This window comes from Mus caroli, unplaced genomic scaffold (assembly GCF_978045245.1).
Source record: "Mus caroli unplaced genomic scaffold, Mus_caroli_1 scaffold_9, whole genome shotgun sequence".
Lineage (NCBI taxonomy): Eukaryota > Metazoa > Chordata > Mammalia > Rodentia > Muridae > Mus > Mus caroli.
In genome coordinates, this window is record NW_028227264.1 from 39,677,594 (window position 1) to 39,702,151 (window position 24,558).

The following is a 24,558-nucleotide window of genomic DNA, read 5'->3' on the forward strand; positions in this document are numbered from 1 at the left end:
TTATCCATGGGTGCTGATCAAGTTTTAAAGGTCTAAAAAGTTTTGTACACTCTGAATTTGCAATTTCAAAAGCTAAAGTTTCAATTAATATCTGTCTTGAATCTGGATCTGATATTTTCTTGTTTATAGATTACATTAATCTATGTAAGTCAATATCTGCACACGTGGATGCACATAGCCTTAGAGTCTAGACGAGAGCTTTAGATGCTCTGGAGCTGGAGTTAGAGACGGTTGTAAGATGCATGTTGGTGCTTGGGATAACACTGGGAACCTCTATAAAAGCAGCAAGTATTCTTAAGCCCTGAGCCATCTCTCCAGACCCCAAGTTTTTATGATTGAAAAGAAACATTGTTTCCTATTCAACAGAGAAAAAAAACTAGTGTAAAAGTTATAAATTGAACTCTCATAATACTATTATCCAGAAATGATTACTGTCTATAATTTGATTAACGTTAGCTTTCTAGTTCTCATATATGCTGCTACAAAGTTAAAATTATATTGTATATATAGTTGTATACTCTAGGTTTTTCTTCTTCACTTAACATTATACTATGGATATCACCTGTGAAGTCTGAGGTAAACATTCCAGATCCTCCGCCTTCCTCACAACTCCCCTCGGGGACTCTCACTCAGTGTAACAGCTCACCTGACCAACACCTGACTAACATTCTATATCCTCTCAGCAAAAATGTTGCGATAAAGTTGTTCATTTCAAATAAAAGGCAGAGCGGGTACTTGAAGGTGGAGTCGTCAACGCTCACCACTGTGAGCATTTAATCCTATAAGAAGAAGGCTTGCCTGATTTTGTTTTTTGAAACTGAATTTTGTTTGTTTTCATTTCAGAAAAGTCAAAGAAGAGGAACTGAGACTGGAAGAAGAAAAACAAAGGCTGATGGACCTTGCAACTAAGAAATCAAAAGGCAGGCCCAGACTAACAACATCACTACCAAGCACATCACTTAGCCTTGTCTTGTTACTGCTGCTTGTGAGCGGATTATAAAGGCATCTGTCTCCCAGTTTGCCCAGGGTGCAGGTGTATGCCTGCACTTTTCATCCCCAAAGTGTTCTGGTTTCCATATGAAATTAGTTTCTAACTGGGATAACAGATCCACAGGACAAAAAGATTCCTAACAGAAAAGGAGCACTCCCAACACAAGACCTACCTGTGCGCCCTCTAAGAAGGCTACACTACAGACATACCTCTGTCATGCTTTACATATGGCTGTGGTAATTGCTTCTACTGGAAGGATCCTGCAAGACCTGGGGACACAGCCAAACTCTTGCAATACCCATTGTCTTCATACTTAAAACTTTCACCTCTTTTCTAAAAGGACTTTCTCTTTAAGGTTGAGGTTCCCAAACTGGGGTCTGTGAATTAGAGTAGAGGTCTGTGGACTGCAATTCTATGTTCAATAACCTTTAACTAAGTAAGCCTCAGTGTCTCCTCTGCCTATGAACACAGACAATGAACCACAGTGATGCTAGCTGTCCCTCAATACAAATGTCACTTGACATCAGTGCAAATGCAGACATGTTTCTATTGCATCATAGTTTATATCTGTGTTTACTGCTGTTCCTGGTAAAGTAATTATGAAGACTAATGTTAGGGTTTTGTTTTGGTTTTTTTTTAAGCACATTTGCTATAGCCCCAAATACTTCTATTTTAACAACTGTGTTTCAATATAATTGGTTTCTGGTTCCCACCCCGGAAATAAGTGTTCAAAAATTGTAGCCCTGGTCAACAACCTCCCCAAATCAGGAGACAGGAAGCCAGAAGCACTCCGCTGAGCAATTGCTAAATGCCCCATTCATGGAAACTGCCAGGGTAACAAGTGACAGTCTGGGGAGATGAATGATTGATTAATCAGCAGGTAACTAATATAACACATGATCAATAGTCAAATTACAAACAGTTCATGGCTCCTAAAATGTCTTTTGACTCATTCTGAAACTTTGTGAGGCACAGATGTCCCAAAGAGGTTTTAGAAAAAGAGGGTGTGAACTCTTTATAATTTTATAACATGATATTTATATAATGTTACAAATATTTTCTAATATACCTAAGATAGATAAATATAACATAAATGAGTATACCTAAATCAGATGCATAAGACCTTTTTTTGTTGTTTTGGGTTTTTTTGGTTTTTGAGACAGGGTTTCTCTGTGTAGTCCTGGCTGTCCTGGAACTCACTCTGTAAATCAGGCTGGCCTTAAACTCAGAGATCTGACTGTCTCTGCCTCTGCCTCCCAAGTGCTGGGATTAAAGGCGTGCACCACCACCCTGCTGCATACGATTACTTTTATTATTGGATATTTTCTTTATTTACATTTCAAATGTTATCCCCTTTTCCCGCTCTCCCCACCCCCAGAAACCGTCTATCCTATCTCCCCTCCCCCTGCTTCTATGAGGGTGTTCCCCCACCCATCCACCCAGTCCTGCCTCCTCTCCCTCAAATTCTCCTGCACTGGGGCATCAAGCCTTCACAGAACCAAGGGCCTCACCTCCCATTGATGCCCAAAAGTCCATCCTCAGCTACATATGCAGCAGGAGCCATGGGTACTCCATGTGTACTCTTTGGTTGGTGGTTTAATCCCTGGGAGCTCTGGGGGGTCTGGTTGGTTGATAATGTCGTTCTTCCTAAGGGGTTACAACCCGCTTCAGCCTCCTTCAGTCCTTTCTCTAACTCCTCCATTGGGGATCCCCCGTGCTCAGTCCAATGGTTGGCTGCGAGCGTCCACCTCTGTATTTGTCAGACACTAGCAGAGCCTCTCAGGAGACAGTTATAACAGGCTCCTGTCAGCAAGCACTTCTTGGTATCCACAATAGTGTCTGGGTTTGGTGACTGTATATGGGATGGATCCTCAGGTGGGGCAGTCTCTGGATGATCTTTCCTTCAGTCTCTGCTCCACACTTTGTCTCCATATTTGCTCCCATGAGTATTTCCTTTCCCATTCTAAGAAGTTTTGATAAATGATATATTATTGAAAAAGCATTCAAGTTCCTTCTTAGATCACATCACTTCCTCACAAGCTGTAGTAAGAGTCTATGAAACCTGCCTCACATTTGTGTGTGTTTCCATAAAACCTTTAGCCTAACACAAACATAACGCAAACATACTCACTGCCCTGTCTCAAACCTTGGTTTTAGATCAACTCCAGATGCCAGAGCATCGCCATCAGAACATGACTCTTGGAAGAAAGGCAGTGGGGAAAGAAACGCAATGAGAACTCAGAAACAATTGTGTCAGTTTCATAAATATATGAGAGAGACTAGGAAATGGGTTCTCTCACACCCTGCCATCTCCCTCTGAAGGACTTCCATGTAAAGTTTGCAACTATACTTCCTAAATGTAGAATGAGCACATAAGTTCATATGCTATATTATTACTACAGTGAGATATAATAGACCTATTATTAGCTCTATGCTAGCTATGAATCTATATGGGGAGTTAGTCTGGTACTGCCCAATAGGAGCATGGAAACCCAGTTCATTTGGCTGTTTCTTACCTCTTGCTGTTAGAGCATTTGGGACTGATATGAACATTTCTTCTTTTAAGGGAATCCCTCCTCTGGTTCTCCAAGAGCACTCTGATAGAATGACTGTCCTTCTCTACCATATTATTAGATACAATACAGCAGTCATTCATCTATGTTCATTCACCCTTGAACCGCACGCTGGAGGAACACCAATCTTACGTTTATGTTCTGCTCGGTACTTCACACTACCCAACAACCCCTTGTTGACTTTAACCAAATAATAACTTACTTCTTGTAACTCTTTGTAGACCCCGACTATCCTGACAATGAGGCCGAGGAGGAGGTTGATGTTGAGGACTCTGAAATTCATGAGGAGTCTGAGGCACAGGAAATACCTGAGTACACCCGAGGGTCATCATTGCCTGAGGCGTCCGAAACATCTGAGACCCCAGAAGGAGACCATGAACCTGAAGCAGGTGAGACTTGACTGATGGGTATGTGTGTGTGCATGTGTGTGCGTGTGCGTGTGCGTGTGCGCGTGTGCATGTGTGTGTGTGTGTGCATATGTGTGAGCATGATGGAAGCTGTCTAGGAAGGCAAATGGGGAGGACCCTAGAGAGTATGCAGTCCTGGGACAGTGGTATAGTCTGTAGGACATTTTATCCAAAAAGCAAGACTATGTCATGTGATCCCATTTTACATGCAAACACAAGAGCATCTAAACTCATACAGAGTCACCAGAATTCCTGCAGTAAGCACTTCTTATTTTGTGCTCATACATGCTCTGCTTTTTATCTCATTTCTTTATAAAAGTGTCTTAGCTGGGTGTGGTGGCACAAGTCTTTAATCTCAGAACTGGAGAGGCAGAGGCAGGCAGATTTCTGTAGGTTCCAAAGAGGCCTGGTCTCCATACTGAGTTTCAGGACATCCACGACTACATAGAACAACCTTTCCAAGGAAGGAAGGAAGGAAGGAAGGAAGGAAGGAAGGAAGGAAGGAAGGAAGGAAGGAAGGAAGGAAAGAAGGGAGGGAGGGAGGGAGGGAGGGAGGGAGGGAGGGAGGGAGGGAGGGAGGGAGGGAGGGAGGGAGAGAGGAAGGGAGGAAAGGAGGGAGGGGGGAAGGAGAAGAGGGGGTAGGGAAAGGAAAATATAAGTTTTAATTAGCACAGAGTAAGTGTACATGATCTGTACATAGGGGTATACTATGATAATTTAGTGTATTATATACTGTATGATAATGAAATCTTTAATCTTTTAGATAAGTTGTCATCTTTAACATGAGTGGTTAGTTAACATGAAAGCTGCATGAGACAAGAAGACTATGTTGAAGTTCCCTGGAGATGTATTATGTGCCTTTGAATACTCACACTTGCTTTCATGTATTATGTGTCTGTGTACACACACACACACACACACACACACACACACACGTGTATGCACATGCTCTGGCTCATAGAGTCTGGTCTGTGAACAAAAGTCCTGGGAACAACCAAACCTTCTGCTGGCTAAGATTGCTCCAGATAATTTAGCTCTGGTCATTCTTTTTTTTTTTTTTTTTTTTTTTTCTGCAATCACTGTAGTTCTCATCCATAATCAATCTTACATTTCCAATGCTATCCCAAAAGTCCCCCATACCCACCCCCCCAATCCCCTACCCACCCACTCCCCCTTTTTGGCCCTGGCGTTCCCCTGTACCCCAGTATAAAGTTTGCAAGTCCAAAGGGCCTCTCTTTCCAGTGATGGCCGACTAGGCCATCTTTCGATACATATGCAGCTAGAGTCAAGAGCTCCGGGGTACTGGTTAGTTCATATTGTTGTTCCACCTATAGGGTTGCAGTTCCCTTTAGCTCCTTGGGTACTTTCTCTAGCTCCTCCATTGGGGGCCGTGTGACCCATCCAATAGTTGACAGTGAGCATCCACTTCTGTGTTTGCTAGACCCCGGCATAGTCTCACAAGAGACAGCTATATCTGGGTCCTTACAGCAAAATCTTGCTAGTGTATGCAATGGTGTCAGCGTTTGGAAGCTGATTATGGGATGGATCCCTGGATATGGCAATCACTAGATGGTCCATCCTTTCGTCACAGCTCCAAATTTTGTCTCTGTAACTCCTTCCATGGGTGTTTTGTTCCCATTTCTAGGAAGAGGCAAAGTGACCACACTTTGGTCTTCATTCTTCTTGAGTTTCATGCGTTTAGCAAATTGTATCTTATATCTTGTGTATCCTAAGTTTCTGGGCTAATATCCACTTATCAGTGAGCACATATTGTGCGAGTTCCTTTGTGATTGGGTTACCTCACTCAGAATGATGCCCTCCAGGTTTGTCCATTTGCCTAGGAATTTCATAATTCATTCTTTTTAATAGCTGAGTAGTACTCCATTGTGTAAATGTACCACATTTTCTGTATCCATTCCTCTGCTGAGGGGCATCTGGGTTCTTTCCAGCTTCTGGCTATTATAAATAAGGCTGCTATGAACATAGTGGAGCATGTGTCCTTCTTACCGGTTGGGACATCTTTGGATATATGCCCAGGAGAGGTATTGCGGGATCCTCCAGTAGTACTATGTCCAATTTTCTGAGGAACTGCTCCTTGTATAGACATCTACCCAGGGAAATGTGTCACTCAGCTTTACTGTAGACATCTTTGTATCTTATTCATACTCACACACACACACTCACACTCATACACACTCCACACACACACTCTCACTCACACACAGTCATACACACACTCACACTCACACATACATACTCACACACACTCATACACTCACATCATACATACATACTCACACACTCACACACTCTCTCTCTCTCTCTCTTTCTCTCTTACACACACACACACACATGTATATTCTTTCCCTCCAGCTGTCATACTTTGGGTTGCTTTGGGCAGGTGTGGTGTCTTTCTGTCCATGTTCTCATCAGTGCAGCAGTGTCTTAGTTTCATCACTGTTCCATTGCTCTGGGGAGACACCATGACCAAGCAATACTTATATAGTTTAACCTCAAGTATGTGTCACAAATCTCAAATGCTACTTTTGTTTTGGAGAGAACATTCAACTTCAGTTAAGAATTAACAGCGGCCCGGTGTGGTGGCGCACGCCTTTAATCCCAGCACTCGGGAGGCAGAGGCAGGCGGATTTCTGAGTTCGAGGCCAGCCTGGTCTTCAGAAGTGAGTTCCAGGACAGCCAGGGCTACACAGAGAAACCCTGTCTCGAAAAACCAAAAAAAAAAAAAAAAAAAAAAGAATTAACAGCACACAATATAGGTTAACTTTAGAATAGATATGGGTAGGGGTAGGTTTTCAAGAATTTTTATCTTATTTTTTGGATGACATTTTTTCAGTAATTTATTCCTTTTTATTCACTTTACATCCTAATCACAGCCCCCCTCCCTCCTTTCCTCCAGGTCCCACCCTTACATCTTTTGGGTACATGCCCAGGAGTGGTATAGCTGGGTCGAACTATTCCCAGTTTTTTTGAGAAACCACCAAATTGATTTCCAAAGTGACTGTACAAGTTTGCACTCCCACCAGCAATGGAGGAGTATTCCCCTTGCTCCACATCCTCATCAGCATGTGCTATCACTTGAGTGTTTTATCTTAGCCATACTAATGAATGTAAGATGGAATCTCAGGGTCACTTTGATTTACATTTCCCTGTTAAGTGCTTCTTTGCCATTCAAGATTCCTCTACTGAGAATTCTCAGTTTAGCTCTGTATCCCATTTTTTAATCAGGTTATTTGGTTTGTTGGTATCTAACTTCTTGAGTTCTTTATATATTTTGCATATTAGCCTTCTGTCAGATGTAGGGTTGGTGAAGATCTTTTCCCAATCTGTAGGTTGCCATTTTGTCCTATTGACAATGTCCTTTGCCTTTCAGTTTCAAGAGGTCCCATTTATCAGTTGTTGATCTTAGCGCCTGAGCTGCTGTTGTTCTGTTCAGGAAGTTGTCCCCTGTACCAATGTGTTCAAGGCTAATTTGGATGATACTTTTATCTACTGTATATTAAGACATTGTTGCTACCACACTGCAGAGTCATAACAGACTTGCAATGTTCTTGGGGACTAAATTGCTCTCTAATTTGAGAGATGTCTTTCTGTTCAACTCATAGCCCTATCTAAACTGGGGAGGGAGGGAAGAGCATTGTCTTTTCCAGTCCCTCCCACCTTCCCCTGAAGTCTTTTGTTCTTTATAGCAAAGCCCTTTCACTCCCATAGGGGCCACTACAGGTATCTATCTGTCCCTAGACTGGTGGTGAGCTCTGACACCTTCGTCACACCTTGACTTAAATTTGTTTTCATCCTATGGTTTTTCAGGTAGGCTTTCAGGATGTTTGTAATCTTATAACTATTTAAGCCTTACTTCCCACATTTTAAGAACTTAATAAAGAAGTTTAATTGAAGGTGCTGGGGCTGAAACAATGTTAAGAGCATTCACTGCTCTTGGCAAGAAGACCTGGGTTTAGTTCCCAACACCCACAAAGCAGTTTACAACTGTCTATAATTCCAGGGGATTCAACACCCTCTTTTAGCCCCACAGGTACTGCTTGTGTGTGGTTCATATATAATTATGTAGGCAAAATACCAAGATATATGAATTTTTAAAAATTTTTATTCATACTTACTTATCTCATACAATTAATCTGACTCTAGTTTCCCTTCCCTATTCTCCTCCCAGTATCCCTCCAACTTTCTCTCTCCCCCAGATCCACTCTCCTAGCCCTGTCTCCTCCCAAAAGAGAGCAGGCCTTTCAGGGACATCAACTGAACATGGCACAATAAGGCCAGGCACAACCCTGACATCAAAGCTGAGCTAGGCAACCCAATAGGAGGAAAGAGTTCTAAGAGCAGGCAAAATACTGAGACACCCCTACTCCCATGGTCAGGATTTCCCCCAAACACCACACCAACAGCCATATGGATATAGAGGACTGATTTGCAGACCTCTTGAGCCCTGCTTAGTTGATTCTGTGGTTCATGTTCTCATACTGTCCTTGACCTCTCTGGCTCCCATAACCCTCCCTTGCCTTCTTCTGTGGCATTCTCTGAGTTCCAGCTAATATTTGGCTGTGGGTCTCTGCATCTGCTCCCATCAGCTGCCGGGGGAAGCCTCTTTGATGACAACTGGACTAAGTACTGATCTACGAGTATAGCAGAACACCAGTAGGAATCATTTCATTGATTTATTGATTGTTTGATAGATAGATAGATAGATAGATAGATAGATAGATAGATAGATAGATAGATAGATAGATTGCCAGCTGTGTTTGGTGCTACCTAGGTCTAGATCCCTGGGCATTCCAGCCTCTGTTTTCTGGCCATCCAGGCAGTGTTGGGCATGGGCTCCCTGTCATGGTGTGGACCTCAAGTTAGACTAGTCATCAGTTGGCCACTCCCACAAGTTCTTTGCCACCACTTCCCCAGCACATTTTGCAAGCAGGACAATTTGTAGGTCAAAGATTTTGTGCCTGAGTTGGTGTCACAGTGCCACCATTGGAAGCCTTACCTGGTTACAGAAGATAGTTGGTTCAGGCTCTTTATCCTCCATTGCTAGGAGTCCTCACTGGGGTCACCCTCATGGAGTCCTGGTAGTTTCCACTACATTAGGCTTCCATAAACCCTTAAATGTCCAACTTCAGTGTCTCTCCCCATACTCTCCCCTCATCACCCCTTCACCCAACATGATCCCTCTTCCCATTCCCACCTCCCCCAGTCCACCCACAAAATCTATTCTATTTCTCCTTCCTAGGGAGATCCATGCATCCCCCTTAGAGCCCTCCTTGTTTCTTAGCCTCCTTGGGTCTGTGGATTGTAGCATAGTTATCATTTATATAATAGCTTATAAGTGAGTATATACCATGTTTGTCTTTCTGGGTCTGGGTTACCTCATGCAGGATGATTTTTTTCTAGCTCTGTCTATATGCAAATATATGCATCTATATGCAAATTTCATGATGTCACTCTTTAACTGCTTAGTAATACTCCATTGTGTAAATGGACCACATTGTCTTTATCCATTCTTCGGTTGAGGGACGTCTAGGTTGTTTCCAGTTTCTGGCTATTATAAATAAAGCCACTATGTTTTAAAGAAATCTTTAAAAAGAAAAAGAAAAGTTTAAACTGAAGTAATTGTTGGTAGATCCTAGCCCAAAGAACTCAGCAGCATCATGACAGCATGTCTTAGGTGTTGATGCTCGGCTGTCTGCTGGACTGCTGCTTCCCACCTCTTCCTCCTTCATCCTTTGTTGTTCTGTGTCATGATTTGATGATACATTTTTCCCAAACCCTATACCACATGTGAGTTTCAAGTCACATTGCAATAAGTGTGCTTTGTGCTGGCTTTCTAAAACACAGGAGAAAATTCCACAAGCCGAAAGATTAAAAAGGCACCTTCAACCCCAGGTTCATTCTCTCACTGTTCTTGAGGGGTCAGCAGAGCAGTGTTCTCTCTGAGGCATGTTCTCCAGAGGAGGCTCCCTGGCTTTTCCCTAGACTCCTACAATCCATAGCTTGCAAATGCCTCACATCTATCTCCACCTTTGCCCTTATGTTGCAATTCTTCTCAGTGTGTACCTCTATGTGTTATCCAAAGTTCTTATTGTAAAGGCTCTGAACTATCTGCAGGGTTTGGTTTTTTGTTTTTTTTTTTTTATAACTAAGTCTAGATGAAGGTTGGGAATATGCACGTGTCTTAGTCAGCATTCTATTGCTGTGAAGAGACACTATGACCACGACAACTCATAAAAGAAAACATTTAATTGGAGCTGGCTTACGGGTTCAGAGGTTCAGTCCATTATCATCATGGCAAGAAACATGGCAGAGTGCAGGCAGACATGGTGCTAGAGACAGACCTAAGAGTTCTACATCTGGATCTGCAGGCAGCATAAGGAGACTGTGTGCCACACTGGGTATGGCTTGAGGATATGAGACCTCAAAGCCCACCCCCACAGTGACACACTTCCTCAAACAAGGCCACACCTCCTACTAGGGCCACTCCCTGTGAGTCAAGTATTCAAACACATGAGTCTATGGAGTCCGTTCTAATTCAAACCACCACAGCATGTTAATAAAAACTCCCTGATGATTCTTATAAATTCTAGCAATTAAGAAATGATATCCATAGGAGGAATGCCCCTGAAAAATTTAAAAACAAATTATTCCTTATATTCCAGAAATTGGTCATTATTGAGTTTGAGTGTGAAGACATGAACTCTATCTAGGATGGCTTAGTGCCACAATGTTCTGCAGCTTCCCTGTGAATTGATGCACTGAAGGGACCATCTCAGTTTTAGAAACTGTTTATTTAAGGCTTGGAGGAAGGCTCAGTGGGTTAAAGCACCTGCCATGCATACGAGTATCTGAGTTTGAATCTCAGGGCTCACATGAAGTCAGAGGCATATTATCTGTGCCTAAGCTCTTTGGGAAGGTGGGGAGGGGGTGGAAACTGGGGAATCCCTAGAAGCTTGTGAGACAGCCAGCTTGACACAGGCAGCAGTGAAGAGGAGGAGACATTGTCCCAGACAAGATAGGTGGTGAAGACTGACTCCCAGTGTTGTCCTCTGACATCCATATGTACACTGTATAGCTGCATGGGATGACTATACACATGTACACGCACACGCATGTGCACACACAAAAATCATGACCATAACTGATATTATTGATGCTAAACAGCTACAAAAGAATTCCAACATTCAGCCGATTTTGACTAACTATGCGCTAACCATAGAATTGTAGAATTCACACAAGTAAAAGAAATAACTTTGCCTTTGCTTACAAAAGGCTAGTAACATTTTGTCAGAAACCAGCTCAGGCATGACAGGTAAACTGAGGTGGGGTGTGGCATGGACCGATCCCTTGCACAATCACCAAACATGTGCCTTTCCAAATTTCAAAGGTTTTCTACACCCAGATCTACTAAAAGCCATCTTAACTTTACTAGCAATCTACATCTACAAATTCTTTCTAAGCGTGGTGGTTAAATCATTAGTCTGCTCCAGCAACTGTGCTTTGAAAAAGATCAATCACTATTATTATAGATGCCGGAGACACTGCCCAGGGAGGGGCTGCAAACCCCCTATAGTTTTCAAAGCACTCATAGATTAGGAGGAACTACAAGCAGAGCAAAGCTCCCTAACACCATGGCATCATCAGAATCTGCAGTCCTGGGAGGCTCTGCTGCCTGTGGCACACACTGTGGGTGTAAGGCACACAGTGAGTGTGATAACCTGTGGACCTGCAGTCCTGGGGCTCAGCTGCCTGAGGCACACACAGTGGGCGTGATAACGTGATAGTGATAACCACAGGTGGGCCACATTCCTTGATCTCTAAAGCTGTTTGCTGCTCCTCTTGCAAGGTTTTGTTCCCCCAACAATAGTTTTTTCACATTCTGACAGACTTCCCTTTGGTTTTTTCCTAACCACAACATTCTGGGTTTATTCTACCTAAGTGATCTGATTCAACTTCATCCTGAGAACGTTGAATCTGTACACATTTAAGCCCTTCATGAGGTTCATTTAAAAAAAAAAAAAAAAAAAAAAGGACTCATTTATATTCCTTATCCAGATGTCATTTTGAAAGGAAGCCGGCCTCTCCACATTGCTGAATGTGGCCTTCATCCTATCTAAACCCCGAGAACGTTACAAAGGACATGAGTCTCTGCAGCTGAGGTGCTAGGGGTAGGGCTGCTGATTGCACTGGGCTTGCTCCTGGGTTCCAGTTCCTCTGTCTTCATCTGGCTCAGAAGGTCTTCAGTGATCACTTCAGACTCCCTTTTCAGGATCAGGCAGTATTTTCTAGTTAGAGAAGTAGTTTCTGGGCCACGTTGCTCTCTAGCCAGCAGTTCTCGCTTTCTCTGTAGTCCCTGACACTGGCTGTCCTCTGCACCTCTGCCCTGTGCTCTCCCTCTCCTTAGAACACCTAAATGTGCTCTGCAGTGTGACACTCTCTGCACTCACTCTGCTGTGTGCTCTGCAGTGTGACTCTCCCCACAGTCTGCTGTGTGCTCTGCAGTGTGACTCTCTCTGCACTCACTCTGCTGTGTGCTCTGCAGTGTGACTCTCTCTGCACTCTGCTGTGTGCTCTGCAGTGTGACTCTCCCTGCACTCTGCTGTGTGCTCTGCAGTGTGACTCTCCCTGCACTCTGCTGTGTGCTCTGCAGTGTGACTCTCCCTGCACTCTGCTGTGTGCTCTGCAGTGTGACTCTCCCTGCATTCTGCTGTGTGCTCTGCAGTGTGACTATCCCTGCACTCTGCTGTGTGCTCTGCAGTGTGACTCTCCCTGCACTCTGCTGTGTGCTCTGCAGTGTGACTCTTTCTGCACTCTGCTGTGTGCTCTGCAGTGTGACTCTCCCTGCACTCTGCTGTGTGCTCTGCAGTGTGACTCTCTCTGCACTCTGCTGTATGCTCTGCAGTGTGACTCTCTCTACTCACTCTGCTGTGTGCTCTGCAGTGTGACTCTCCCTGCACTCTGCTGTGTGCTCTGCAGTGTGACTCTCACTCACTGTACTCACTCTGCTGTGTGCTCTGTAGTGTGACTCCCCCTGCACTCTGCTGTGTGCTCTGCAGTGTGACTCTCACTCACTGTACTCACTCTGCTGTGTGCTCTGTTGTGTGACTCTCCCTGCACTCTGCTGTGTGCTCTGCAGTGTGACTCTCTGTGCATTCACTCTGCTGTGTGCTCTGCAGTGTGACTCTCCCTGCACTCTGCTGTGTGTGTGCTGGTGCTGGGGACAGAGGTCAGAAAGCCGTGCACTCCAGACACACTCTGCTCCAGGTGCTTCAGTCACAGCCTTCCCTTGCACTGTGCTTTTTGTTTTTTGTTTTTTTGTTTTTGTTTTTAGACTGGCCTACCTGTATGCCTCACACCCCCTATCTCCTCTTCCTGTGAGCACCTTAAGCATATGTAGTATAAAATTTACAAAGGGCTTACACAAGAAATTCCTTAGAGCAATTAAATCGTCCTCTACGTCTATAAGTTAGTTCTCTCTCTCTCTCTCTCTCTCTCTCTCTCTCTCTCTCTCTCTCCCTCCCTCCCTCCCTTCATTGTAACATCTCTTCAGGGTGTTTTGTTTTGTTTTTTTGTTTTTTAACAGGTATAAGAGGTTTACTTTTCTTTTTCATAATTTTCTGTAAGCCTAGACAATTTCAAAGTAAGAAGAGAATACAATTTTGAGGTAGTGAGAAGCAGACTGCCTCTGAGGGGTGAGGTGGTGTCACCCAGAGCTGTGACCATCTTGTCATGACATTCTATGACTCATGGCACTGACTTCAGCCCTGTCTAAGCATCTTGACAGAGGCTGACTAGCACAAAAAAGCATTCTACTCAATCCTGTAGTGGCAGATGACAGTGACAACTGGTGATGGCCTATGCAGATGATGCAGAGTGACTTGCCAGGCCTTGCTGTGTCCTGCTGTCCATCATGGGCATGCCAGGACACACTGAGTCACCTCACTGGAATTGCTACCTGGCTGGGACAGCAGTTAAGAGACAGGGCTAAGGCAGACCCCTGCCCACCTGCCTGGAGCCTGACTCCAGCCTTGCTCCCACACCACTTTCTGTTATCTGGATTGCCAGCCTGCTGAATGAGCCCCCTCTCAGAGCTGAGCTGTTCACCTGGGACCATGGTTCCATCCCAGTCAGACCTATGGGTGCCCTACACTGGCTTAGTCATAAGCCTTGACTCTGACAGATGTAGGGCATGGGAAAGAGGTAGCTGTAGAATAAACTACATACAGAGCTACCTGTGCTTGGGGCTCCTGGCTTCCCCCACTGCCACGGGGCCATCCTGGGGATGAGCTGCATCAGCATAAGCAGAGGTGGCGCACCATTGCCTGAGCCCTATCTTCTTCAGCCAGACTTGTTCTCCGCTGCGTGTTTCTGAGCTTCTGGCCACATGTCAATGTTCTAGTGAGGACATGGAATGGGGTGCACACTGAAGTGCAGACCAGGCTTCCTGTTCCTTGCCTTGGAGATCATAACAGACTATGAACCTCACAACCAAGAAAGGCAGGAGAGGGTGCTAGGCCTTGGAAAGGCATGAGGGCAAGGTGGATCGGTTGCCATGCCACAGCAAGGGGCCTTTATTAGATGTTCAGGGCACAGACAGACAGGTAGAAATGCTAGATGGTGTGATGTAGCACACCTTCTCAGGGTGGAGTGGTGCCTGGATGTCCAGTTTGCGAGTCTTGCTGTCCTTATCAATGGTCTCCAGTCACAATATAGGTGGACGCTTCTCAGCCTGGGGTGAGGGCAGCTCAGGGCTCTTGAGGAGGTGCTTGTCTGAGTCCTCCACAGTGATACACAGGGTGCAGCCCCCTGGTAGCAGGTCCTGCTCATAGGCTGCTGCCAGTTGGTTTACCACACACTGCTCTACCTCATACTTAACGGAGCAGGCACCGTAGTGGACGTTGTAGCCATCAACCAATGCGTCTGCCCCCTCACGGTCGCACAGTAGTGTGATGTTGTGCCTCTGCTTGGCTCTCTCGGCCCTGAAGTTCAGTTCCTTGTTGACCAGCTGGAGGAGCTCTCAGTGGCAGAAAGGGAGGAAGTAGACGATCTCATCGATCCCTAGAAACTTTTCTCTCCGGAAGTGAGCTTTCAAGATGGGTCAGATCACATTCTCTTTAAAGTTCTTGGAGATGGTGATCTTGTCACTAGTCTGAACATCCCCAAGGTTTCCAGCGATTCGATTTCGACTCATCTCCAAAGCTTCCTGTCTGAGCTGCAATGCATGAGGGGCGATCTCATCACTGGCTACATTGTAAGTCAGAATGAAGATGGCATCCTTGCAGCCAATGGTCTTCCCCTTGCCATCTGTCAGGTGGCCCTCATCTCAAACAACTGCAGCATGATGGTGAGCACATCTGGATGTGCCTTGTCCACCTCATCCAAGAGGACTACTGCATTTGAGCACTGTTTGAGTTTCTTGGTCAGCTGCCCACCCTCTTCATGGCCAACACAGCCCAGTGGAGAACCAATAAACTTGGCTATCTCATGTCGATCCTGGAACTCAGACATGTCGAGCCCAATGAAGCCCTTTATGGCATCTTTGTACATATATTTGGCTGTCTGCTTGGCCAGCTCGGTTTTCCCTATTCCAGATGATCCCAAAAAGAGGACGACTAGAGGGTGCCCCTCTTTGTACCAGCCATTCTTCTTCCTCCACATGGCCGCACCAACGGTGGTGATGGCACTCTGCTGGCCAATGATGTGCTCCTTCAGACGGTGCTCGTGGGAAGCGGCGCCGCTCCTCTGCCTCACGCTTCCTCGGCTTCTCCGTGTACTTGGTCTCCGAAGTTTTCAGAAGCTTCCTAACCTCCCCTTCCCGGGCATAATCCAGGGGTGTGTGTCCCATCTCATTCCCCTGAAGGGGGTTGGCTCCTCCGTCGTCGGCCAGGACAGCATAGTGCAGGGCTGTGCAGCCTTTGAAGCTAGCGCGGTGGTTTAGCTGGTTGTTGAAGTCATCCTCTCGAGTGACTAGAACTTCCAGAGAATGGACTCTCTGTTCATTGGCAGTCTTGTAGACACTGCTGAAGTCATCCCTGAGGTTTGGGTCAACTCCAGCAGCAAGCAGGACCTGCACCACACTCTCATTGTGATAACGGCCTTCTGACTTCCTGCACGTTATTGGCCCAGGCAGCTTCCATTAGAGCTGCATCCTTGTTAAATGGATTCTTCTAGCACTGAACCGCCAGCACCATGGCCAAGGCCCACATGCCCAGACCGGCGATCCCATTCCAGCTGTCTTGTCCCGGGAGTGTTTCTTCGGAGCTAGGACCACTTTTCCTAGGAGGCGGCAGTCAGGTATGGGTTCTCGGTGCGTTCTCCACAGCGCCCCCTGTGGCTGCTCCCCACCTGGGGAAGAAGATAGAAGATGCACCAGGGCGCACCCAGAGGGCAGCTCTCAGCCGTAGCTGCTCCCCTCAGTCTCCAGTGTCTATGCCACTGCCATAAGCACCTCCCCAGCTTTGGAGAGACAGAGATTTGATTAACCCTAGGAAGAGCTGCGGTTCTCCTCAACACCACCGACAACCGACAACATCATGACAGCTGCTTCTAAAACCCTCTGGTGCCGGCCCCTGTGCTAGGGTTTTATGAAAACCCTGCCAAGTACCAACAAGAAGAGCAGTGTTTATAAGAACCACACCCATACACACAGTTCACTTAAACTCATTTCCTTGTATCCTTCATTCTTTGCTATAGACTTCATATATGTATATATATATATATATATATATATATATATATATACATATATATTTTATATGTTCATATGTGTACTGGCTAGTTTTGTGTCAACTTGACACAGGCTGGAGTTATCACAGAGAAAGGAGCTTCAGTTGGGAAAATGCCTCCATTAGATCCAGCTCTGAGGCATTTTCTCAATTAGTGATCAAGGGGGAAAGGCCCCTTGTGGGCGGTGCCATCTCTGGGCTGATAGTCTTGGTTCCATAAGAGAGCAGGCTGAGCAAGCCAGTAAGGTACATCTCTCCATGGCTTCTGCATCAGCTCCTGCTCTCTGACCTGCTTGAGTTCCAGTCCTGCATCCTTTGGTGATCGACAGCAATATGGAAGTGTAAGCTGAATAAACCCTTTCCTCCCCAACTTGCTTCTTCGCCATGATGTTTGTGCAGGAATAGAAACCCTGACTAAGACAATTTGCAACGTCTAGACCGGGTTTTAATGTTTGTAAATACTTGTTTCATATGGCCCCTTTAAGATCATGACTGAACTTTGTTCACCCTCAATGACTCTGATCTCTGATTAAGGCCGTTTAGCATTATTTGTGTATGTGTGTATCCTCTATGCTCTTCTTTTGGTCATGATTTATAATGCTTTAATTAATTGGGCAATTAACAATTAGATATGTCAGCCTCAGAACTCCTGGCCTGGCCCTGTTTCTACTTTCTGCTCAAATAAAGCTTAAGTGCAATTGATCCTGTTGAGAGAGAACTCAAGTATTAACTCAGAAGATAGCATTAGAATATGACTGTGTACATGTTTATGTATGATGTATGTTCATATGTACATATGGTCTTGGTCTCTGAAGAAGACTTGGGGACTATGGCGCAAGAAGATACATAAGTGTGCCTTGTCTAAAGCCATCTGGGCTGGATCTGTGTGAAGTGTGCCTTGTATCATGTAAGAGACACGTTTTACAAGTTGTCCCTTTGACAGTAAAACAGCTAGACTCTCTTTAGCTTCTTCACAACAACTTGTGCCAGACTTTCCTCCCCACATTGTGCCCTTGGTGCGTTCTCGGGGATATTTTAATGATAAAGGGATTGTCAGGCATTGCAGATCTGATGCCACCATAATGTGATTTTTAAAATATTTAATAGTTTATAAATTATTTTGATGACTTAAAAAAAATAGTTTACAGTTCCCAACCAGAATGGTATGTGCCATGTGTCTACTGTTATTCTAATTGATGTATTGGTCAGGTGGGTGCATATATGTGTGGAACATGCATGTGGTGTGTGTGGGGGGCACACCTGTACTTGTGCACGCACATGTGGAAAGCAAAGGGTGACTTCAGGTGTCTTCCTCTGTCACTCTCGTCCTATTGCCATGAGTCAGCATCTGTTGCTGAGCCAGAAGCTCACCATTTTGTCTAGATTGGCTGTTCCATGAGCTCTGGGACCCCCTCCCCCATCTCAACCGCTCAATGCTAGCGTGATGAGCACACACAGCCATGACCAGTTTGCACATGGGTACTGGGCACTCAAACCCGGGTCCTCAAAGCAAACAGTCTGAGACTAGCTACATCGAGACTGTCTTTCTGTATACTTTTTTTTTTCCAATTTATTTTTTTTAATTAGGTATTTTCTTCATTTACATTTCAAATGCTATCCCCAAAGTCCCCCAGACCCCCCCTCCCACTCCCCTACCCACCCACTCCCACTTCTTGGTCCTGGCATTCCCCTGGTTCTTTTTTTTTTTTTTTAATATTTTTATTACATATTTTCCTCAATTACGTTTCCAATGCTATCCCAAAAGTCCCCCATAGCGCCCCCCCACTTTCCTATCCACCCTCTGTATACTTTAAAGATTCATTTTCTGCCTTAGGCTCTACTTTATATCATCTTTTATTAAAAATCTATGTTTTCAATTAAACAGATCATCTATAATTTAAAGTAAGTTTTGAAAAAAAATGTTTGTGGCAAACTTTCATATGGAATGTCACTTTAGAATTCAAGCCTCCTGGGGACACTGCAGTGGAAGCAGAAACTGAAAAGGATTCCAAAGAGGGCCCGGGGTCTGAAGAGCTTCTGAAAGGTTAGACCTGGGCGCAAAAGTTCCTGGACACGCCCCTGCTTTCCCAACAGATCAAAACCTTAATTTGGGTCACAGTCTCTGCTTATTTCTTCTTATGTTGTGTGCCAGCCAATATGAATTATGTGTATTTATGTCAATCCATTAAAACTATAGCTATTCAGTTTACAACACTGTTTTAACGGTTTCATCTGATTTTAGTTTACACTTTGCATCATTAATGATTCCATACGAATTTCACTCATCAGCCACATGATTTTAGTTCTACTAATAAGTAATTAATCATCTAATAGCATATTTGATATAATTAGAATATGAATTTATGAATGTATTGTATATTATATTAATGTTCAGATACTAGGTTTTCTTCATTGAATGTTTTTAAGAAACATGATCAAGTGTAGACCCTTTGGTAGTCTGACTAGAGAGACTCTTCTCAAAGTCTTTTTTTTTCTTTTTAATCTCTGTTTGAAAGTCATGCTGCCGGAGTTTCCAGAAGATGGCTACCCTAATGTTCCTGAAATGGAGCCACTGAAGGAGGTGCTGAGCAATCACATTCTCTCCTGGAAACAACTGGAGCAGACGATTGCGGACAGCATAGTTTCGACATTAACAGTGGACATTTCCAACAAAACGCCCCAGGAGATCCTGCAGCGTGTAGTTGAGACCATGGAAAGTAAGGCTGCCATCACTGATCTCAGCGGCACGTGGGCACTGGCACCGGTGCATTTTAGAACATTAAGCTTGCTCTAATGGCTTCTTATGTGAAAATTCAGTACATCTGGGGGTAATCTATAAAAAGTCTCAACCTGTTGTAAACAGTGCAGAGTCCGGCTAAGCAGAGCAGCCATGGGCCCACTGACACTGGCCACACTGGCCAGGCTGACTGACTGCCACGCCGAGAACTTACAGAGGCCTTCTGTCACATATCAGAATTGAGAGATAATGACAATAACTAACTTTCCTATCCCGACTATTAGACTAGTAACTTTTTATTATTTTTAAAATATTTTAAAAATATTTTCCTTTAAAAACACAAACAGGGCCTTTTAAGTATAGCGCCTGGGAATTAAATGCTGAAGATTATGAAGAAGAAGCAGAAGACTATCAGGCTGAAACAGAAATCGATGAGGAGCAGGAGGAAGAGGAAGAGGAAGAAGAGGAGGTATGGCTGCGTTAAGGTACTGCTCGATCTCACGAGAAATCTCTGCGAGCCGTATGTGCCCAGAGTGGTTACTGCTTTGGGACGCCCCACCAGGTAAACAGAGCGGGGGCACCTTTAACTCTTTTCTCTCTATCTATTTTGGTTTTCTTTGTGTTTGTATTTTCCAAGCACTGAGAGTGAGCCGAGGGCCTCATGTGTGCTGGGCACGTGCTCAGCTGCCCAGCTGGCTCCCCACACCATCGTCAGAAATGAACATTTCCTCCTTTGTCTGGATTTCCCATAACTGTTTAAAATGCCAGGGCTAGCCGGGCGTGGTGGCGCACGTCTTTGATCCCAGCACTTGAGAGGCAGAGACGGGCAGATTTCTGAGTTCGAGGCCAGCCTGGTCTACAGAGTGAGTTCCAGGACAGCCAGGGCTACACAGAAGAAACCCTGTCTCGAAAAACCAAAAAATAAAAAAATAAAAAAATAAATTAAAAATGCCAGAGCTACTTAATGGGGGGGGGGGGGAGGACACCCAAGGAAACATAAAAGGGAAATCTTTTTACTTTCTTTTTCTATGGAAAAATGTGATTATTAATATTATAAATATTTTATAAATATAAGCAGGCATGTGCAAGTCAGCATTGGAGCATCTGGAAGGCTCTTCACGTGACAATGAACAGTGCTCAACGGGATCAACCCATATTCAGACACCAGTCTATGTCACTGGCACCAGAATTATAACTAACATTATCATTTGATAACCAGGCATGTATAAACAATAAAGTAGGGAACTTCTCTTTCAATTTGAGTTTTTACAAGTAAAAATATAATTTACTAAGTTAAACAAGTTAAATAGACAGGCACCTGTGATTAACTTATTACTGCCTAATTTAAGTACAAAGATGTAGGAGCGGATGAGCACTCAGCAACAAATGATAAATAGTGCTTTTCACCAGCAGCCTACAGTGCTTTCTCACCAAGGAGCTGATCCCAGGCATGGCCAACGGATGGGAGGTTTGCCCTGCTCCTCGTCAGTGCCTCTTCATCTAAAGTTTTCTGCAGTGTCATTGCGTATCATTCTGTGCTCCCTCTGGTCTGCAATGGAGTTGTCCCTCCTGTGTATCTGCAGGCAATTTCTGAGCTATCTAAAATCTTGAAAACTTGTGTTTTTATATCTGGCCGTCTTTAATACTCCAGTATAAAAATCTCACCAGTCACAAAGGATGGGGTAAGGTGCTTAGCAAGTCCTGGCTTCAGAGATGGGGCCTAATTAGATATAAAACAAGTGTGCTTCGCGCCAGCTCCATAACAGCAAGAGCCAAAAGCATGAAACTGCCTCCAGACAACTCAACTATGTCAAAGAACAAGCGCAGAAGTATCGATGGGGTTAAAACAGCAGCTTGGCATCCACTCAAGGTTTGCCAAATCTGCTTTAAAAAAATATATATGATTCACAATGAAAAGGAAAAAAAATCAGCAATTCAAACTACTGTAGAACTGACAAACACATCAGCGGGCTGAGGAGGACATTGAAAAGGCTGTTGTTATTACAGCGCCCTGTAAATTCAAAACAGGAAGCAGAGATGTGACGACACACAGTGTGAGCAGATGGTCTGAAAAATAGAAAATGTGAGTGAAATAAGCGTTGGCTGGAATGGTGGTCGTCTAGACCCTGCAGAAGAGGGAACTGGAAGACGTGAAGAAAAACAGTGAGACGTGAAGAAAAACAGTGAGAGGAAGAGGCGTGGCCCCTTGGGGAGCTTCAACTGCCTGGTCTATGTGTACTCAGAACCCTTGGGAACTCTCAGAGATCTTAATTAGCGTTTTATAGCTGTGAAGAGACTCCGTGTGTGACCAAGGCAACTCTTACAAAGACACATGACAGAAACAGCACCAAGTATGTCGTACTCATGCGGCAAATAACGTCTTAGAAGAGACAGGAGAAGAAGGCCGTGCCACATTCGCAAGAACATTGATCGGTTTGTTGGCCTGTTCCTCACGGAAACCCTGTGTCAGCCAGAAAAGGGCAGGGCAACAGCTTGCAAGTGCTGAAGAGGAAGAAAAAGTCTTAGAGTCATATGCCGAGTAATACTTTATCTTTAAAACTGAAGGCAAAGGGACTAAACCACCAAGAGTACATGGGGGGACCCATGGCTACATCCGAATATGTAGCAGAGGACTGCCTTATCTGGCATCACTGGGATGGGAGGCCCATAGTCCTGTGGAGGTCAGAAGACCCAGGGTAGGGGGATGCTAGAGTGCAGAGGCAGGGGTGGGTGGGCGGGAAGGGGAACACCCCCACAGAAGCAGGGTGAGGGGGCAGGGGATAGGGGACTTGTGGAAGGGAAATTGGGAAGGAGGATAGCATTTGAAATGCAAATAAATAAAAATAACCAATAAAAAATGAAAAAACTGAAAACAAATTAAAGTTTTTCAGACATACAGAAGCTAAAAGGAAGAAAATCTTGGGCTGGAGAGATAGCTTAGTGGTTAAGAGCACTGACTGTTCTTCCAGAAGTCCTGAGTTTGATTCCCAGCAACCACATGTTGGCTCACAACCATCTATATATAATCAATGCCCTCTTCTGGTGTGTCTGAAGACAGCTACAGTGTACTCATATACATAAAGAAAATCTAGTAAATGTTGCCAAATGTTTATGGAAGAAATAAAACTGGCTCTAAATGAACAGAAACTGAAGGGTAGGAAAATTTCCAACTCATCCTATGAGATTTATGCCTTTCTGTTAAAACATACCAAAGGAAAGAGAATAGCTGACCTCTCTGAACACTGAACACTGACCTAGAAACTCTTAAGAAAAGTTTAATGACTGTAAACAATAATACATCATCATATCCAAGCAGAGTTTGTCCCGGAAAGTCTTCCTTTAACATTCAGACAACACATGGTCTAACTCATCATACAGTCAGCTAGGAGATAAGTGGTTCTCTCCATTGATATCGAAACAGCATTTGGCAAACTCCATTACTGATTATAGAAAATGAAAAGTGTATGCTTACAAACCGCTTAAAAAGACCAAGCAAAGGAGCACCTGAGCCCCGGTTGAGGAGTGATTACTGACAGCTGTTGGCTGCTATGGGAAGAAGAGCAGTTTTCCTGGTAGGTTGCCTGGGCTCCAGGGCGTGGCCCGGCACTCGCTTGTACATGGGCTAATTGGAATCAGTGGGCCATTAAAAAAAAAAAGACATCATTTAGGAGAGGTCCAGTGTGAGGGGAAGAATTCAGAGCCAAGATGATTGAAATACATTGTATGCATATATAACATTCTCAAAGACTGAATTTAAAATATTATATACTAAAAAAAAAAAAAAAAAAACAAAGGGAACTTTCTCATCTCTTTTTTTTTTTTTTTTTTTTTTTTTTTTTTTGGTTTTTCGAGACAGGGTTTCTTTCTCTGTATAGCCTATAGCCCTGGCTGTCCTGGAACTCACTTTGTACACCAGGCTGGCCTCGAACTCAGAAATCCGCCTGCCTCTGCCTCCCAAGTGCTGGGATTAAAGGCGTGCGCCACCACACCCAGCAAACTTTCTCTTCTTGATAAAAGATATCTACTAAAAAAAAAAATCTATAAGTGATAGCCAGCACACCTTAAAAAGCTCAATGCTTTTCCCCCCAAATCAACACGAAGTAAAAATGTTCCCTCTCTGCTCCTGATAGTTGGCCCCACGCCTCACCTAGGCACACAGTAGAGCACACATGCTTCAGGTTTGTGGGTTTGTGAGTTTGTCGGGAGCATCGCTCTTCAGCAGCTCCCTGAATGCCCGCCGTGCCCCACACCCAGTGGCCATGCTCTCCCATGGACGGCTGAGGACTAGCGAGCTGCTTGGCAAGTGAGCTGCTGCTACAGCAATTTAAAATGTGATCAGCAGTGCTCGCTTCAGCAGCACATATACTAAAATTGGAACAATACAGAGAAGATTAGCATGGCCCATGCACAAGGATGACACGCAAATTCGTGAAGTGTTCCATATTTTTTTCTTAGAATTGGGAACAAAACACCCATGGAAGGAGTTACAGAGACGAAGTTTGGAGCTAAAGGATGGCCATCCAGAGACTGTCCCACCTGGGGATCCATCCCATAATCAGCCACCAAATGCAGACACTATTGCATACGCCAGCAAGATTTTGCTGACAGGACCCTGATATAGCTGTCTCTTGTGAGGCTATGCCAGTGCCTGGCAAATACAGAAGTGGATGCTCACAGTCATCTATAGGATGGAACACAGGGCCCCCAATGGAGGAGCTAGAGAAAGTAACCAAGGAGCTAAAGGGGTCTGCAACCCTATAGGTGGAACAACAATATGAACTAAACAGTACCCCCAGAGCTCATGTCTCTAGCTGCATATGTAGCTAGTCAGCCATCATTGGGAAGAGAGGCCCCTTGGTCTTGCAAACTTTATATGCCCCAATAGAGGGGAACACCAGGGCCAAGAAGTGGGAGTGGGTGGGTAGGGGAGCAGGGGGGCAGGAAGGTATAGGGGACTTTCGGGATAGCATTTGAAATGGAAATGAAGAAAATACCTAATAAAAAATTGGGGAAAAAAATGTGATCAGCAGCCGCTCGCCTTCACACCGTGTTAGCCTGGGGCCAGACCATACTCCACCGGACTGGTCTCAGTTTTGCAGCTGTA

General features: G+C 44.6%; 1 protein-coding gene, 1 non-coding gene and 1 pseudogene across 3 annotated transcripts in view; 2 read left to right on the forward strand and 1 right to left on the reverse strand.

The window, feature by feature from the left end:
* Ak9 (adenylate kinase 9) overlaps positions 1-24,558 on the forward strand; it is a 134,376-nt gene that overhangs the window by 63,466 nt on the left and 46,352 nt on the right. For both annotated transcript variants that reach the window (XR_015048412.1, XM_021174851.3), the window contains exons 19-23: positions 844-920; positions 3,786-3,953; positions 18,675-18,761; positions 19,234-19,434; positions 19,802-19,923. Coding sequence is in view for 1 of the 2 variants with exons in the window: in XM_021174851.3 (XP_021030510.1) it covers positions 844-920; positions 3,786-3,953; positions 18,675-18,761; positions 19,234-19,434; positions 19,802-19,923 (655 nt within the window). In the remaining variant the exon portion in view is untranslated. The remainder of the gene's footprint in view (positions 1-843; positions 921-3,785; positions 3,954-18,674; positions 18,762-19,233; positions 19,435-19,801; positions 19,924-24,558) is intronic.
* Positions 14,575-17,207, reverse strand: LOC110303378 (mitochondrial disaggregase pseudogene; annotated as a pseudogene).
* On the forward strand, positions 23,796-23,902 carry LOC115032279 (U6 spliceosomal RNA). Its single transcript, XR_003837919.1, has one exon. It is a non-coding gene; the product is annotated as a U6 spliceosomal RNA (small nuclear RNA).